Source organism: Homarus americanus, unplaced genomic scaffold, assembly GCF_018991925.1.
Source record: "Homarus americanus isolate GMGI-L3 unplaced genomic scaffold, GMGI_Hamer_2.0 scaffold32929, whole genome shotgun sequence".
NCBI classification, from domain to species: Eukaryota; Metazoa; Arthropoda; class Malacostraca; order Decapoda; family Nephropidae; genus Homarus; species Homarus americanus.
In genome coordinates this window covers 19,763,495-19,782,092 of record NW_024737097.1, presented here as the reverse complement: position 1 = coordinate 19,782,092, position 18,598 = coordinate 19,763,495, and the positions used below count along the sequence as shown (strand labels likewise).

Here is an 18,598-nt window from a genome sequence, read left to right as displayed (position 1 = left end):
CAACTTATTTGCAGACGATAGTAATCTCTATGCCAGCAACTCAGACCTCCATTCCTTGATGAGAACTATGAACACTGAATTGACTAAAGTCAGGACCTGGGTAATACGTAATAAACTGACCTTAAACCTTGAGAAAACCCACTACACGATCTTTCACATTAGGAAAAACTTGACCCCAGATTTGGACCCCCTGTACCTTGGTAATACAGTCCTCAAATGCAAACGAAATACTAAATTCCTCAGAGTTATTGTTGATGAGAAACTTAACTGGAGAAACCACATACAAGCCATTCACAGTAAAGTCATTAAACAGTGCGGTATCATGTATCACACTCGACAGTCACTCACTCTCACAGCAATGAAAGTAATCTCTCATTATCTTGTTTACCAACACTTGATACACTGTCACACACTATGGGGGGCTTCTGGCTCTTCAAAAACACAATCCTTGGTTACTGCACAAAAGAGAGTTGTACGGACAATGACCTACTTGAAAAAAAACAGATCACACAAATGAAAAATTTGCTAAATGGAAAATTTTAAAATTCAAAGATATTAACACCTACTGCTGTGCCCTCTTTGTTTACAAATCTATCAATCACTTGCTTGACAATAATTATTTCCAGTTCCGGAATAATGAGAGATACAACTTAAGGCACCCAGGGCTACTAAGACCGCCCTCCATGTGCTCCTCTCAGTCCCAGACCTCCATAAAATATCATGGTGTGAAGATGTGGAACAACTTACCCCCACCCATCCGAGCAAAGACTACGCTCCTTTCCTTTAAATCATCTCTTAAAAAATATGTATTGTCTAAGTTTTAATTTCTTGTAATACCTACTTTATATACCTGCTTTCATTGTACCATCAAAACTGTTTTATCGGAAATAATCATGTAAATAGATAAGAAATTACCATTGCAATAAATATATTTGCCGACTAGACATAATCCTGACAGCTCTGTCCTTTTGTTCAACCTTAATACTGTACAACCCATGTTGTACTGCTCCCCCATTATACTTATGATTTTCAATTCCACTGTAATTTATGTATACAGTGAAACCTCGCTTTAAGCGGTCAATTGAACCCACGGAGGCCCTCGTAAAGCGAGAAATTCGTAAAGTGAACAACAAAACACATGGGATTAATTGAAATAGAGACTGGGCCGACCCCCAAACTCCACTTTTTCCCGACACAATACGTACGTTTTAGTAAAAATAACATCTTAACTTTATGATGGTATGCACACACACATAATATAGAAGAGAACAATCAATAAAAGAATATATACTGTAGGTTAGGTTAGAAAAAATCAAGGTTAAGTTTAACACTTACGTTAGTAGAAGAGATGGGTCGGCGTACGGGAATGGAGGCTGGTTCCGAGGCAGAGGGCAGGCTACTGACCCTCAGGTGAGTCATCATCACTGCCATTCACACTTATCAGTGCCTCCCTGACAAATCCCTAAAAGTCACCATCACTGTCTCTGTCACTATCACTGGCTTGAGCTGGCTGTGGTGGGTTGCAGGCGAAGAACTCGGTAATGCTTTGTTGATGGCTAGTGTTGTATGTTGTCGTGATACACCTTGATGTAGGGCTCCATAGTCTGCAACAGCTGGGTAGGGAAGACTTCATACCGGTTATCGTCAGGGTCTTCGGAAAGGAGGTGCTTCAGTTTCTCTACACACTCGATGGCACCCCTTACATTACTATGCGATAACTTGCGTTCTTCTTGGGATGACGCACCACCTGCCTCTTCACTGACGTCATCATCATCTAACATCTCATCGGCAGTCACATCAGGATCCTTTATCACCTCCATAATGTCGTCGTTGGTGGTCTCGGAGAAGCCTTTAGCTGTAACACTCTGCGCAGCTTCTCTGGCAAGGTCCACTGCTACTGCAATAGTCTGAACCTCACCAGTCACAGATTGACTCTGCCTCCCACCTGGAATACCTTGCAACACATGACTCCATGCGTGACGAACCGTGGCTGCAGACAGCTAATCCCATGCCTCCACCAAGAAGTCCACAGCTTTCTTGACGTTGAATTTTCTCCAAAAGTGTTTCACAAGTACTTCTTGCTCTGCCAACTGTTGTTCCTCGTCCTCTTCGCTCTTGCTATCGGTGTCACCGAGGTTACGCAACTCATCCTTGGTGTTGGTATAGTCGTTCAGGAGCTTGAATTTCTTTGCAGAGAATGCAGCTTTCACATTGCAGATTAATTCTTGGTCCATAGGCTGTATTAATGACGTAGTGTTGGGAGGAAGGAAGACCACTTTTACGTTGGGGTGACGATCCAACAGTAGGGGCGAGTGTCCTGGTGCGTTGTCAAGCAGCAACAAAATCTTGAATGGAACATTCTGTTGCTCTCAGAATTTCTTCACGTATGGAACGAAATAGCCATCAAACCAGGAGAGGGACAGAGTAGAGAACATCCACGTCTTACGTGCGGTCTGCCAGTGGACATTTAGCTTGGTCATGTCCATGCTCTTGTAGGCGTGCGGCTTGCGTGCTGTGTGGATCACCGATAACTTGAGCTTACAGGTACCGGAGGCATTGGTGGTAAACAGGACGGTGATGTGCTCCTTCTGCAACTTCCGGCCCCGACACATGCTGACAGTCTTCACAACGAAGGTCTTGGAAGGTAGCTTTTTCCAAAAAAGACCAGATTTGTCCATGTTAAACACCTGGTCGTCGGTGTACTGTCCTTCCTCCATAATCTCACGTAAAAACGGAGGAAAATCCCTAGCCGCAACACGGTCAGCACTAGCTTCTTCACCACCAATGTTAATGTTGGTGGTCTTGTTCCTCTTATTAAACCTCTGCAACAACCCAGAGGAAGCATTGAAGGGTTTGGGCTCTGCAATTCCCATCTTACGTGACAATGCAGCATACAGTTCACGTGCGTACTCCTTAACTGAGCGCGTGTCCACCGCCATGTTCCGTCTTGCCTGACGAATCAAGTAGCTCACAAGTAATTTCTCCGTCTTGAGAAGCACCTGGTTGTGGCAATACCTGATCATAGAAACACCTGTAAACTTTGTGATGTTCATGTGCTCCTTTATCTTGGCTGCATCCTTCTTGATCGTCCGGATCGTAGATTCGTTAACACCATGCTGGCGCGTGAGATCAACCTGTCTTGTTCCTTTCTCCAACTCTTGGATGATCTTGTATTTAATTTCGTAGCTTAGGGCACGTCATATCTTCTTTGGCTTAGGGCGGCTGGGTCCAGGTAATGCAAGGTTTCTTTGTGGTGGTGGTGGTCCGGTGGAAGCCATTCTTATGGAACAATAGATACCGATATACACGGTGTAGCCGGGAGGGGTGTAACTGACCCGGGTAGGTCAACGGGCTTGAACGCTCCCTCGGCGGGGCACGTCATATTACATTAAACCAATCACAGCTAGCGGGGGAAGGAGGTAAGGATGCTTGGCCCAATCACAGACCGATACGTCATATGACATCACCGATAACGCAACAAAGACATACACTGCGCAACCTACTCACGCCGCTTACCCAACATGGCGGGAGAGACGGAGGGAGGTTTGAATCCAAAAATGGCGCGGCGCGAGATGACCGCCAGCCGCTCTCCGCGTAAAAGAGTACACGCACCGCGTAAAGTGAACATCCCGGGTCTGGCAGGGTACCGCGTAAAAATGGAAACGCGTAAAAATGGAAACGCGTAAAGCGGGGTAATATTGTATACTTATAATATAAATATAAATATATAAATAAATAAATAAATCATAAATAAATAAAATATATAAATATTGAAGTGATAACCATGGTAACATTCTGAGATGTTCTTATTACCACCATGCTATGTGTACTATTCCAGATGTTACTAAATGTTACATAATACTTCCTTGAGATAAATGTACAATCTATACCAGGTGCCTACAGGAGAGCTCAGGTTCTCAACTGACTCAGCCATGTTAATATTGTTATTATTATCCACTCTGTATCTGTGTTTTTCTGGATAAATCAACTGATTTAATTAAATTCAGTTTTATCCATTCTTTTAAAATTCCTTTGGTGAAATCGTCTCCAAAGTTATGAACAAGGTACCTCTCATAATTCAGGGTGATTTAATAAGGATAGGACCCCCAGCACCAGCTCGGGTGAATCCTTGTGTGAATCTTAGTTCATCGGGGTTAAATAGGTTTGACAAAATGAACACCAAATCTGCTGTATTCTAATTAACTTTCATTCATATATTTTGGTTTTGCATCTTGTTCATATATTTTAGTCCTGCTTCCCAAATTTATAAAATTACCTTGTATTTGGTACTGATCCTTCTGATATAATGATAACAGCTCTGGCAACAAAGTCAGGCACAGTGGAACGCTCACATCGAACCACGTACGTCATCAGTGCTGCGTTATTGATCATCTAGCAATTGGAATAAAGTACATGAATTAGTAAGGAAGAAAAAGAGAAAAAATCTAAATAAAAGTGAAAGTATGCTGTACACATACCATCAACAAGTCCAACTATGTAAAAAAAAAACATATAAGCCAGAGTATGACAAAGTTCACAATGTTATTTACTAGTACAGCATACTGTATGTTCATTGCATACATTTATTTACTGTACCAAAAGGGGCAAATAAAACCACAAGCAAAATTTTCATCTCTGAGCAATAACTCTACTGGATAGCAAAGTGTAATCCAAGATGCCTCTCCTAAACGCATGTTGGCATGGGTATAATAAACATACAGTATTACCATGAAAGATATATTAACGTAGCCCCCAAATGCTTGATAGTGAGGGTATAATGAATATATTATCAAATTAAGTACTGTATATCTAATGTAACCAGCACAGTACAGTACAGAGAACATCATTTCCAATATTCACATCATAAGTGTGCAGATTTTACATATAGCAAGACAACGAGGCATCACTCTCCTGCTGAGTTCCTTTGAGGGGATGACCATAACAGAAGTGACTACAGGACAGGCTACCCAATCACTACATATTTCTTTTGCCCCTTTAAATCATCTTTTATCCCCACCCCCTTTCGCTCCTATTATATACCAGCGATGTAGGGGAGACCACAAGTGAAACCGTTTGTATTCTTAGTGAGAGACAAAACTTCAGGGGAGCACTTTAATGCCTAAGATTGGCCCCAAAGTGTTCTCCTGAAGTTTTGCCTCCCACTTAAATACCCTAAGACTACCTGGGGGGAGGGGGAAGAGGCTATTCCTCAGGTGATGCCTAAAGGCTAAAATTGCAAATAGTCTAGTTCCTGGTTTCCTCAACTACATCACTGTTAAATACCATGACACTCACTAATTCTTAATTTCCTCTTACTATTAAGAGTTGGCTATACCTTGAGGTTTCATTGCATTATAGGAAACAGCAGGAGTTCCTTATATACTGTATGTCTATCACTCTCACCAGACCTCACAGAACACTAAACCTATAAACACGAAAAAAATCACTCAATACAAAACAAATACAGTAGTTGTTTGTGATGTTTAACTGTATAAAGAAACATTTTATTCATCTTAAATGATTTATCTAAGAAAAGTATAATGCTTATCACAACACTGTATCTGTTCATAACCTATAAAAAAAAGTGTATTGAGGGAATACAGTGTTTCATCCCCAGGAGAAAATAATTGGGATCTTCATAAAATCTGAACTTTAAGACCACCTCTACACAGCATTTCAGTGCTTAATTCTATTGTACAATATAAAAGTAGATATAATTAAAAGAAAATTCATCCTTACCTCACTATACACCAGCATAAACTCTGCATTCTTTGAACCAAGAAGCTTGACCACTGTCAGAATAAGGACCACCGACTGTGCCATGCTCTCCTTGAAGCTGGCATTCATGTCATTTATGGAGAGGCTTGATACATCGTCCTGACTTCTACTACACCCACAATATCTTTAAGATGAGGGAAGTGATTTAGAAGACATCAGACACCCTAAATGTCAATGCTCACCTATAAGTAGATGCCACTGGTCAAAAATAAAACCAGCTTCAATAATAATTTTGACAATCCAAGATTATACATTAATTTTATCAAAGAAGTAATAAATCTAAGATCCCCTTTTCTGCCAGAGCCCATAGCCAGGCAACTCTCTTAATTGCAGACAACTTAACAGGGGTTCCTTGAGTATGTCACACAATAGTCCCATCATATCTCCAAAATAGATTTTACTTTGTACTGCAAGAAAAACAGGGACCCATTGAATCCTCAAGTTAATGTGGAGATTTTGAAATTCTGGATGCCATTTCTCTTACATTTTAGCTAAATTTAATTAGTGCCTAGTAGTTACCAAGCTCAATTACATGAGAACATTTTCTTATGCTTAGTTTATATTTCAGGACACTTGAGAAAGAACCAAGAGACTCGACAATAATCGAGAGTCCATTAAGTAATGTAAGATTTGTGAAGAAAGCGTTAACTTACCTGCTGCTATTAGATTCATAATCTGAGTAGAAGGACTGAACTAAGGTGTTCCCTGAAAGAGCACATGGGGCATCAATGCTCGTAATTTTCATCAGAAGTGAAGAAAACACAGATGGTTGAAGCATATCCCCTAGTATGAGGCGGTACGCTGAGTCCCGAGTGCATAGTCCTTCTAACAGAGTTAAAAGGGCGTTGATGTGATACAATCGATTCTGGCTCAGGTTGAAGTCTTTCCCAAAGTTCAAAGACACCTAAAACAATCATTAAAGAAAGTCATAACATAAATAAACAATATTATGATTGGAAGTCAATGAGATGAAAGTGAAAGTGGGTTCAATAGGCATGATTGCCCTTTAGAGACAGTGTGGATACAGCACACTGTATACTAAGCTTTCAGTACATAAGGTAGCAGAGTTGCCAGCACTGCAATCAACCAACTTCACTTCCCAAACCTGTAAAATTAAGTTATGTATCCATTTACAGAATAGGTTAACTGAAAATGCTACAAATGGGTTTGAATTCCATAATCATTATTGAACAGTAAATGATCTAGTAAATTAAATGAATGGGTGACTGATCCTGAAATACGTTTTACTACACGTGGTGAGCAAATGGTATTATATGGTATATTATTAAAGTAATGAAACATCCAGTATGTTCACTTTATCCAGCTTGATTACAGTACCTAGACTAACTCAAAGTGACAGTCTTTCCTGAATCTCTTAATTCTCAGAGAAAAAAGGTTCCTGAAGAGAACCAGTGTTCTCATGTAAGACATACATATCACTAGACCATGATGGCTTCTTGACCCAGCATGAGACAGACTTGAGCCACCTAAACACAACATAACATGGCCTAACCCACCTCAACTTGCCTGTGATGTGTGACACCAAGCCCTTTAGCAGATGCCCTGAGATGACTCACAATTACAATGTGCTAGGCAAGCCTAACTTGAATATACCTTTAAGTCATGGAGTCAAGGCACATCTTCAGGTGTGCTTAGAAAAATAAAAAATAAATAAAAAAAGAGAACATACTGTGATGGTGGAAATGAAGTTCTCAATGCGGTCTGAGCTGAGTGAATCTTGATCAACAGATATGAGAGCCTGTATGAGCTTCACAGCTGCTACACCACACTGTCCAGAATGCATCCATGACATCACCCTGAAATTTGAGAAATGTGGGCTTTATCCTGAAATTCTGTTTTCTACCTAACACCAGGCCAGTTGGTTCTGTTAATACAAGCCATATTAGGGGTTATATGGCAGTAGCCTAATCCCTAACTGACAGCTCGGGGCTCATCCCTCACCATTGCAATTGTCTCCTTCAAATAGGTGAACTGGAAGGAAAGGTTGCCCTCTACAGTAGAAGCAGGAGGTCCAAAATTAAGTCAGGTCTTCCTAACTAGTACACACACCACATCAACTACTGTATTGTATATCCACCAACTTCATTTCAGATAAAATTCACTATTTCAGATTTAGTTTCCTTTGACAACTCACAAACCCTTGGGAGGAAAGAGGGTGTCTGAACTGCCTGGTTAAGAACTTATCTGAAAAATAGGACTTCAAGGTCACTCTTCCTTTCTAGCTTGATGTCCTCCACCAGAGACATCTGCTCTGTTCTTTAATTTCTAAAAGATGCCACATCAACTAAGGCTATATCGCCTCATCTGCCCTGAGGCAGACACCTGAGGACTGCATCCAAAACACCAGACTGACTGATATCAAGAAGGTGGCCATAGTCGGTATGATGTGTGGATTGAGTCTGACAAGGTAGAAACGGCTGACTTTTAGTCTCTTGCCTCTGGTGGGCAACCTTTACTTCCAATTCACCTAACTATGAGGGATAGGTAGTTACAATAGGGATAGACGACTGCAAGGTCAGGCCTTAGCTTCCAATTAAAGGGTAGTTTATTATCTGATTCCAAAATTACTTGCACATTAACAGGAGCTGACTGATAAAAGGTGTCAAACTAGAAAACTTAATAACCTGATATAAATGTAAGATTAATATTTAAAACCTTCATATAATTATAGGTTACAATCTTTGTTTAAATTACAATATGAACATTATAACAGCTGTTATATATATATATATATATATATATATATATATATATATATATATATATATATATATATATATATATATATATATATATATATATATATATATATATATATATATATATATATATATATATATATATATATATATATATATATATATATATATATATATATATATATATATATATATATATATATATATATCTTGTGGGCATTAGGTTAGACTCCTAGCGGGTTGAGAGTGTTGATTTTATATATATATATATATATATATATATATATATATATATATATATATATATATATATATATATATATATATATTACCCAGTTTCATTGTTTCAATTCTTTAAGACTAAAATATCACATTCTGAAGATGTTTGGACACACACACACACACACACACACCCTGTATATGCATGCACACATACAAACATACATGCACACAAAAATCATTGCACTCACACATATAAAAACATAAATGCAAACCAATGTATATCCAAACATACACACATATGTAAACTCACACATGCATATCCATGCATCTGGACAGATGGGAAACAATAACTTGAGTCACACTTCTGTTAGTAAAAAATTCCAGGATTGTAACTTACTTGGAAAATAAATCTTTATACAGTGGTTGTATCTGTGTGTGGTCGAGCTCAATAAGGTGAGAGAACAGGTCCAGCAGTACTTCAATAAGGGACTCAGGGCTCTCAGCACCCATGTTGTCAAGGAATGGTTGTAAATAAGATGAGTAGTTTTTGTACCTGTAAAATTAAGCCTTTGTATCTTGAGTGTTCTTTTCTTAATGAAGGGTTTCTTACAGTAATTTGACAGAAATGTGAATAAATCTGTGCAACCATTAATGAGAGATTTTTCATAAAACAAAAATTCTGGTTATTGAAATATTTCACTTCATATACAATGCTGATTTTTTTTTATTATCAATTTTTATATTACAATTATCATTAAACTGAAATAACTACAAAATGCATTATACAGTAGAACGTCGATATAACACGAGATACGTTCCAACAGAGGTCGCTTTAAACCGAATTTGCACTAAATCGAAGTGTTGTTTCAATGGAATAATTTAGTTTGGTACTTGAGAGAAACACAAATGTTAAGAGACTGAGAATCTACAGGTGCACCTCAGCCCATCTCCTAGAATAAACAAAACATTGTTTTTGTAGTACGATGTTAAAACAAACACTCATAAATCAACACAGCTAAAATTATGGGATGTGAAATGGTCTGTTTACTGGCTGGGAAGGTGGTCGGGAGGGAGGTGAGGTGAGGTGATATGTTTGACAGTTGATGCCAAGGTCTAGTGCTTATTTATTTCTGTCCAAGACTGACTAAGTTTTTCTCTTATAAAATGTCACTGAACTGACATGTTCTAATTAATTTTATTACAAAGGGCTAAAATTTTTATCTCTTGAGCAAAATATATGATGTTTATATTCAAATTATTCACTGTTTTGCAAGGATTCTAGCAATGCAAATTATATTCTCCAAACTTTAGTCTGTGATATTATTTAAGATAATAACTTAAAGACTAAAACCACCCAACCCTGGCTGGGAAGATGGGGGGGGGAGAGGGAGGGAAGTAGGGGATGACATGTTTGGCAGTTGTGCCAAAAGTCTAGTGAAGTATTTATTTGTTTCTGTCCTTTAGATTGAGTTTTTGTTTTTTGTTTATAAAATGTCACAGAAGTGACCGGAGTGAATATAATTTACATTGCTGGAATTCTTATAAGATAGTGATTAATTTGAATACAGGTATAATCATGCTATAGTTTGCACTTGACAAAAATTTTAGTAATCATTTACTTCATTATTTTGAGTACATGTACAGTACAGCTTTGCCCTTAGGACAGTGTAGAGTGCCCAGAGAAACATTAGGCGCGAATTTTAAAATATGATGCACCAGATTGACTCCCGCAAAATAGGAAAGATTCGCTTTAAATTAAAACATTGACTTTAATTGTGGGTGTCACTTTAAATCAACAATCTTAAATTGAATCGCTTTAAATCGACGTTCTACTGTAGTTTAAAATATAATGTACTGTACTATGTTGAAAAAATTAACAAGCTAGAGAAAGGAATTGGCAATGAAAATTACCCTTTTAAGTGTTCCTCAATACTTGGACATGATGTAAGCTCCCCAAAAACATCAGAAGCCAATTGAAGACAAGTTATATTATTTTCCATAAAACCTTCAGTTGCTGCAGTAAAGACCAAATCTACAATATGCTCTATCTGTCAAAACAATAAGCACCGTTAAATACTGAAACATGAGAAAGTGATAATCAATTTTACCTCAGAATTTTCTCTTTATTCACAGTTAGTTCAAGAAGCATTTTTTTCTCTGGCAATTATTTTTTCTTTTGTCTAAGGCCAAAGAAAATGGACGAGTTGTCGGTCGGAATTTTTCGTAAGATGGCAGGTCAATGGGTAAAGAAAATACTTAAACTCATTATGGTAATGACATTTTGAAATAAATTGGGCCAAAAAATGTAAAAAATAAGGGTTAAAGTTGCTACAAAGTCACGTGACTGCGAAAAGTTCTGTGATTGGTTATGACGTCACTGACTAGCACCAGCCGCAGAGCAGGAGCCTGGAGGTGGCCAGCTGTGGTGTATGTGTTGTTACCAGCAGGAATACAGGACTAATGGCCATATACAATGTTGATATGCACAGGCATCGTTAGGTTAAAATAAATTACTGCTCAAGTATCATCGTGTGTATTTACTTGCTGGGTGCCAAAATGATGCAAAAGACTGATAACTCCAACATGGAAGTTTTCATCACTCTTCTCTATTTCGTGTCTGGAAAATGTAAGTTTTCGTCACTGATGTCTATATTTAATGTTGTGGAAGGACTAGGGACGACCATGACCAGGGGATGGGCTTAACATGATCAGATGACAGATGTAATTTAACGTGCGTCATAACTGGGTGGCGGATTTCTTGATAATACTCTACAATCATAAACACATCTGCTTTTGGTAAATTTCTTTCATCTGCCTTGATGAACCCTGGAAGTAGTTGTCCAACCTTCTCGGCTGATTGGCTCTGTAAATAAATATTATTAGATAATTAATTGTGCTTTACTGTGCAACACAGTAATACTATATTGAATATATAAATATTAATAAGCACATTAACTAATTCAATGGATATTTGCTGCCTCTACTACAAATTTCATAGTACTATAAACATTCCAAACAATATTGGTATTATTTTGGTTTTGGTCATCAGGGGAACCTGAAGATTCTAACTATGGGATTAAGTACTTTAAACAATAAGACACATTATTTCTAAAGGATTTCTGTCACTAAAATTTTTTGATCGCTTACGAAAATACAGGTCATATGTTAAGTTAGGTTAGGGTTTGATAAGTTATATTATAAGTTATAAGATTAGCTTAATATACACCGGTAAAGGGGGGGGAGAGTAACCCAAAACTAGTGATTTCCGATAAAATGAAGGTCTAAATCGTTCATAACACATCGCAAGCCATCACAAAAACATAGTCTGCATGTCTAAGTACAGGGATGACCATAACTTAAATTTACCCAATACCTTGTATAGCCTATCTCAAATGTAAGCATCCAAATACTTATGGTAGTTAAAGTAAAATTTTACCTATTAATTAAAATAAATGATGATATATCCAGGTGGTTCTTTAGTGAATCATCAAAACAATAACAACACCATGTTGTCATGTTTACCTAGCACCAGGCATTCTCAAAACAAAGTCCAGACAATGTCATTACTTCTATATACACTCATATCACCATCCCTGCATCGTCTGCAGGGTAGGTGGTGACGTCATTGCAAATGGCGGCCTTGTTTCTAGAGAAATAAACTTATCTCAACTAGTATAGCAGGACTTTCTTGTGTTTACCCAGAACCGACAACTCATCCATTGTCTTACGTCCCTATTGAAAAAAATTTGAAGGTCAAAAGAAAATCTAAAAATAAGAGACCATGATTATGTTAGGAGAACAAAATCATGCACCAAACTAGAACGCTTAACCCCCTAAAAGTGTTATTCTTCCTAGAACTATACAATCTGAAAATACAAGTACTGTACTGCTTTCATATATCTTAAAATACCTACAGTATCCTGGATGAGGCTCAAACACTGAACTCCAGGAAGGATATGGTCTATAGTGAAATCCCTCAAAGACAAAATCCTTAGGGACCAATTTAATGCTGTTGGTGCATTTTCTGATTAATTGGTAATCTATGAACAGTACTGAACATGACTGCTCTAATGTAAACCAAAATACACACACACATGTAAACAAAAATTAATATCACAACTACTGTAAACAACATAACACAAGGCAGTAAAATCCAGAATAATGTGATTGCTGACACAACACATGAATGTCTCATCATTTTACACCACGACAAAAGTCAACTAAAGCAAGCAGGATACTTACAAGACCAAAGTCTAGATCAGTGAGTCTCAAATCTAAGTAGAACATTAGCTCTGATGCTAACAGTTTTAAGTTGATTGTAGCTGTTTTCATGTCAGTCAACTTCTGCACAAGTGCCTGAAATTTTATTGATGTAATCATTACTGTATTGAATGATAGATCCACATCAAACGTTACTACAGTAATGTGTGAACATAATACAGTAATTAAATAATTCTGGTTATGATGAATAAAAGTAACCTGTATGTCCTTTTTTGTGCCAAAGTTGAAGGGCAGAGGAAGAGATGACGTGTGGACAAACAGGTGAGTGGAGTAAAATCAGAAATGTCTTAAAGAAACAGAGCTAAAAAGTGAGTGGCAGCATTGTTGAGTGAAGGAATGTGGTCTGTGAAAGATTATAAGGGACGGGAGGGTTAGTCCCAGAATAGTATGGATCAAAAGTAAAAGTAGGGATTGTAAGGCAGAGTGAGAACATAATCGCCCAGGAATGAGAAAAGTTAAATGAAAAAAAAATAAAAAATAAAAGGTTTTGGGATGACCTGAATAACTGCATTGAAAAATTCAGTTAGTAAATAACACAACAGCAGTTGGGGTTTCATATGCAAGTGTTGGTCATAGGGAAACGAAGGAGACTGTGGGTAACTATGGAAGGCTGAATGAGAAAAAGACTTGATAGAAATTTGCATTGAAAGAGAGTTCATAGTACAGAGAGAAAGGAAGAAATCTACAAATCGACATGGAGGTGAGATAAAGAGATAGAAAACCGCCATACTAAATGTTGGTGAACATTAAAAGGAAATGTAAGTTAACTGATGTGTACAGTATGTACTGTACTATGAAGAAATGTGGTGTATTAGAGAAGGAAAGGTTCAGGATGTAGGAGACAGAGAAATAAGGTTATAAGAGTCGATAAGCAGAGGAAAGATGATTAAACACCATACCAGTATCTAGGGAGGGGAGGGGGTGGCTAAGGCTAAGTTAGGGTAGCCTTAAGGTACTTAATCATCAGGTGAAAAAATATGCTAGGGTGTCTAATCTTCAGGTGATCTAATAAAATAGACATATGACAGAGAGAGAGAGAAACTAACCTTATTATTGCTGATATTACGAAGGCATGACATAACTGGGGGATTGGATCTACAGAGATTTGCCAATGTTGTGAGAGCTGGTACTAAGAGATCATCTCCACTGTTATCTTCTATGACATGTCTCACTAGATACGGTACAAGCTTCAGTACCCATGACTCTGTACGCACAATCTGGAAGAAAAATTTAAAAACAAATTTATATACCTGTACAGGTGCTCCTCTACTTACGAAGGAGTTATGTTCCTGAGGCTTGTTTTTAAGTCCAATTGTTTGTAAGTCCAACTTTACTCTTGTAGATACCAAACATATTGTAAAAAAAAAAATGAAAAGATTATGGATATTTAGTACAGCTATACCCTTTAAAACCTGTGTCACTCTTCTCCTCTAAGGTAATGTTTATCCTATCTGGAATTTTCTTCAAAATAATCCAGTTATATATATATATATATATATATATATATATATATATATATATATATATATATATATATATATATATATATATATATATATATATATATATACAGTGAGTTCTGCTATAACGCGTGTTTTGATAACGCGAATTTGCTCTAACGCGATTTATGAATTCGGAACAATATTTGTATAACGCGATCGCTTGTTTGCTATAACGCGATTTTTGCTTACTATTTCTCCAATTTTGTGGTATTAACTGTGAATATGGTAAAGAAGAATATCTCCAAAAAGCATTCTGATGATAGAATTCCCGGTGATTATCGTAAAAGAAAGGATATAACACTTGAAGAGAAGCTTGATGTTATCAACCTCAAAATCACCCTTCTCCCCATCAAGTTACATTCATATTTTTTCAAGGTAAAGTGTTAAATTTACTGTATGATTTCATTATTAGATATGAATGTAACATTTATTTAGACTGTGCTATCCTTTGTGTTAGGCTAACTACTAAATTTTTGATTTAATTAATCTGCACCTAACCTATTTTCTATATATGTTATTTCTATTACGCATTTTCTATAACACGATATTTTACAAGAACACAATTATCGCGTTATAGCAGAACTAATATATATATATATATATATATATATATATATATATATATATATATATATATATATATATATATATATATATATATATATATATATATATATATATATATATATATATATATATATATATATATATATATATATATATATATACCGGTATATGAAATAAAAGGCTATTGGGAAAGGAAGCAAGAATATCAAACAATAAATGGTCTTTCCTAATTTTCAATCAAATGGCATAACAGTCAAGGAGATATGTAACAATCAGTCATTACAGTATACACACCTTCAGTTTGTAAGATATCTTTTTTATTAGATTCAATGTCTTCAGTGACTTGTCCTTGTTGAGCTTAGATTCAACTAAGAAGTCGCTCAGTATGGGAACAAGCTTGATATCATCTCTGTTTTGCGAAAAACAAAACAAAAACAGGATAAGATACGGCAGTACAGTATTGTATTGTACTGTTTGAATTAGCAATATGAAAAGTAGTAATATTGTAGAGTATAGTACTGTATTGTAAATATTTATCACTTGACTTCTCATCTTATTTCCTAAAATTATGCTGGGTCAATGAATCAATAATATGGGAGTACTGTACTGTAATGTTCTTTATAAGGCAGTGTAGGGAGAGGAAGAATAAGTAATACAACTTCTGGTGTGTCTGTTGAGAATTTGTGTAACTGAATCAAACTGTTATCTAACTGACAGATTCATTCTGTGACTCAGTTTGAATACACTATCAATCAGTACAGTACTTTAGCGCTTCTCTCTCCGAGTACAAGGATAATGATTACAACAAGACTAATAAGAATTGGTCACTGGCTCCAAAGGAGTTGTGGGTGCTCATTTTCCCCTTCAGTTTGTCAGTTACATTGAGCAAGTCAAAACCTCTTACCTGAGAGCAACACGGATTGTTGGGGAACTGCAAATGTGAGCAAGTAGGGAAATAACTTTCCATACCACTGGCGACTTGGCATCATTTGAGTTTAGAAACTGCTCCAGACACACGTAAAACTCCAATGTCTCAACTCCAGTTGGCTCAAATATACTCAAATCATTCACCACTGACAAAATCTGAAAATGAAGAGTGCATTAGAATTTCAAGGACATGAAAAGAAATAATCTTATATAGTACTGTAATACTGCAATGATACGGTGTGAAAAAACATTACAACAGAAAGATGCTCTCTCCAATTTGTAAATTCCTGTAAAGCACAAGACAAAGATGATTAAACTTCATTACTTTATGCCAGGGATTCAAAGAGCTACTTAGACTCAGAGTGGGTACTGGGCACTCTTTTGTCAGGGATATTAGGGGGAAAAGTCCTCCAAAAGTTTGTATATATACAGTATGTATAAATATTTTTTTGTGAGAATGAAGTACTGAAACAGCTTCAGTTATGGCAGGCTGGTTCTTTGATTACCTTAGGGAGTTGTGGCCCTGCCTTGCCTATTCTTACCCTGTGGGTTAGCTTTAGGAAGAGCATCCAGCCATAAAACTTTGCTTCAACATGCCTGATGGAAATAAGGTCACCAAAAAAGTGCCCATCCCTTGGTTTACCAGTACAGTACCCAAGTTTGTAGTGGTGAGGAGAAAGGGGAATACAGGTACCATACATCCTGTTCTGGTTTTATTAAACAGCTGGCATCAATTAATCATGGTTAACCCACTCAAGTGTAAGAAAATGTGTGTTAAATGTTGTTGATGATGACGAGAACCATTGCTTGTAATTACTATTTATTGACAGGTCTAGGAATAACACAACTAATTCACTTGGAATTTGAGACAATAATTTCAACAAACAAATTATTTCTATTACGTAATAACATCCCTGTTACTTATACCGGGTACTATATATGAACCCCTATACCTGAATCATCTTTTGAAACTTGGATAGTTACACTGTTAGAGAAAACCTTGTGTAACAAACTCTAGACTAAAACAACCACAGGCTCTAAGATACAGTAATCACCTGTAGATGACGCTGAAGTTGAACAAGGTTTTTGTCAGTCCTGCTTCGCCGGTAATCATAAGCAATGCTGATGAAGTTCTTAATTTGTGGGTTGGTGCTCCCCATCTTGACATAAGATACTGTACACTCGCTTAACACTAACAAAACTGCTGAAAGAACATAACAATACAGTATTACTCTATTATGTATATTCAATAAATAGTTCTAATAAATCATAAACCACTACTGTATATCTTAAACAATTTACAGGCCTAGTAATATTATTATTGCTATACTGTACACTGTACCTAATGCAGTCAGTAATAACAAGAGGTCAATGTAATGTACTGTAGTTCCTAAATTGGCCCATTTTCTCCATATAAAAACTCAGCCACAGTTTGACTGGTTTCCTAGGCTTTATGTCACCAGCCTTCATTAGACATATACACATGAGTTGACATAGTGTGTTCTAAGGTGGTGCATAGCCACCTGAAGAATCTCAAGATCAACAAAATTTATCTCAATCTTTTCAAAAAGGTACTTATTTGTTTACCTTCCCAAAATGGTAAATACGTATACAGACACTCCTCAGTTTATGGAAAGGTTCCACTCCTGGACCCTATCCGTAAGCTGAATTTTCCGTAAACCGAAAATGACCCTTCCATAAGGTAAATATGCATTGTACCCTGTACTATATTGAACATGGAGCAAATAAACAAGTCTCACAAGGGGATTTTATGCATAATCCTCCACAAATAGTTATGTTATGCTGTACTACCAGTAGTCACCTTCCGTAGTAACAGAAACTCTTGCTCAACCCGAACTTTTTTTTATAACGGGACTTATCAGAGGCATTCCATATCCTCAAATTTCCGTAAACCAAGTGTTCTGTATCCCGGAGAGTGTCTGTATATTATTTTGATGGTAAGAGGCAATGCAGATACAGCACACTGAATAGTAAACCTTTTGTACTTAAGAAGGTCAAATTGCCAGCAGTGAACTCCACCACCTTCACTTCCTAACTATAGTGACTATTCACAACTGGTTAAACTGGAGATACCCTGGGTGTCAACTAGCAACTTTCAGGACAGAAGGAGAATGCTGTATCCACTTGGCCAATGCTACACTGTGCTTCTACTTAACCTCGGCCCGGACACACTTGAGTAGGGTGTTATCCAGTGTAACCCTACCAAACATCACAGGTTTCCTGGTCCCGGGTTTCCTCCTGTACTGACATTGGATAGACCGCCCAAATAGCTAGTAAGCTGGTAAGTGGCAAAAATTATATAAAAACAAATAAAATAAAATAAAAATATTCCTAACATTTTCTGGAGATGACTTCTGCTACCAGTTGCTCTTTTTCACATGCAGATACAGTACTGTACTGTATATATAACAATTCAAATCTTATCTCCATTCATTATTATCAACTCCAAGATACACAAGGAATATTTTAGTATGAGATCATCTTGTTTATTATATTACCAAGTAGAAGTACAGTACATTACATTATATTACACTGAAGTACAGTACAGTAAACCCTTGCCATTCGCGAGGGTTAGGTTCC

General features: G+C 36.9%; 1 protein-coding gene across 4 annotated transcripts in view; it reads right to left on the bottom strand.

The window, feature by feature from the left end:
- Nucleotides 1-18,598, bottom strand: part of LOC121873291 — a 35,805-nt gene that overhangs the window by 11,161 nt on the left and 6,046 nt on the right. For all 4 annotated transcript variants that reach the window (XM_042376756.1, XM_042376753.1, XM_042376755.1 and 1 more), the window contains exons 2-12: nucleotides 17,053-17,201; nucleotides 15,975-16,153; nucleotides 15,365-15,479; nucleotides 14,048-14,218; nucleotides 12,963-13,076; nucleotides 10,632-10,768; nucleotides 9,118-9,273; nucleotides 7,469-7,595; nucleotides 6,432-6,682; nucleotides 5,740-5,902; nucleotides 4,277-4,392 (exon numbers count right to left, since the gene is read on the bottom strand). In XM_042376756.1, coding sequence (XP_042232690.1) covers nucleotides 4,277-4,392; nucleotides 5,740-5,902; nucleotides 6,432-6,682; nucleotides 7,469-7,595; nucleotides 9,118-9,273; nucleotides 10,632-10,768; nucleotides 12,963-13,076; nucleotides 14,048-14,218; nucleotides 15,365-15,479; nucleotides 15,975-16,153; nucleotides 17,053-17,157 — 1,634 coding nt within the window. In that variant the 5' untranslated portion in view covers nucleotides 17,158-17,201. The remainder of the gene's footprint in view (nucleotides 1-4,276; nucleotides 4,393-5,739; nucleotides 5,903-6,431; nucleotides 6,683-7,468; nucleotides 7,596-9,117; nucleotides 9,274-10,631; nucleotides 10,769-12,962; nucleotides 13,077-14,047; nucleotides 14,219-15,364; nucleotides 15,480-15,974; nucleotides 16,154-17,052; nucleotides 17,202-18,598) is intronic.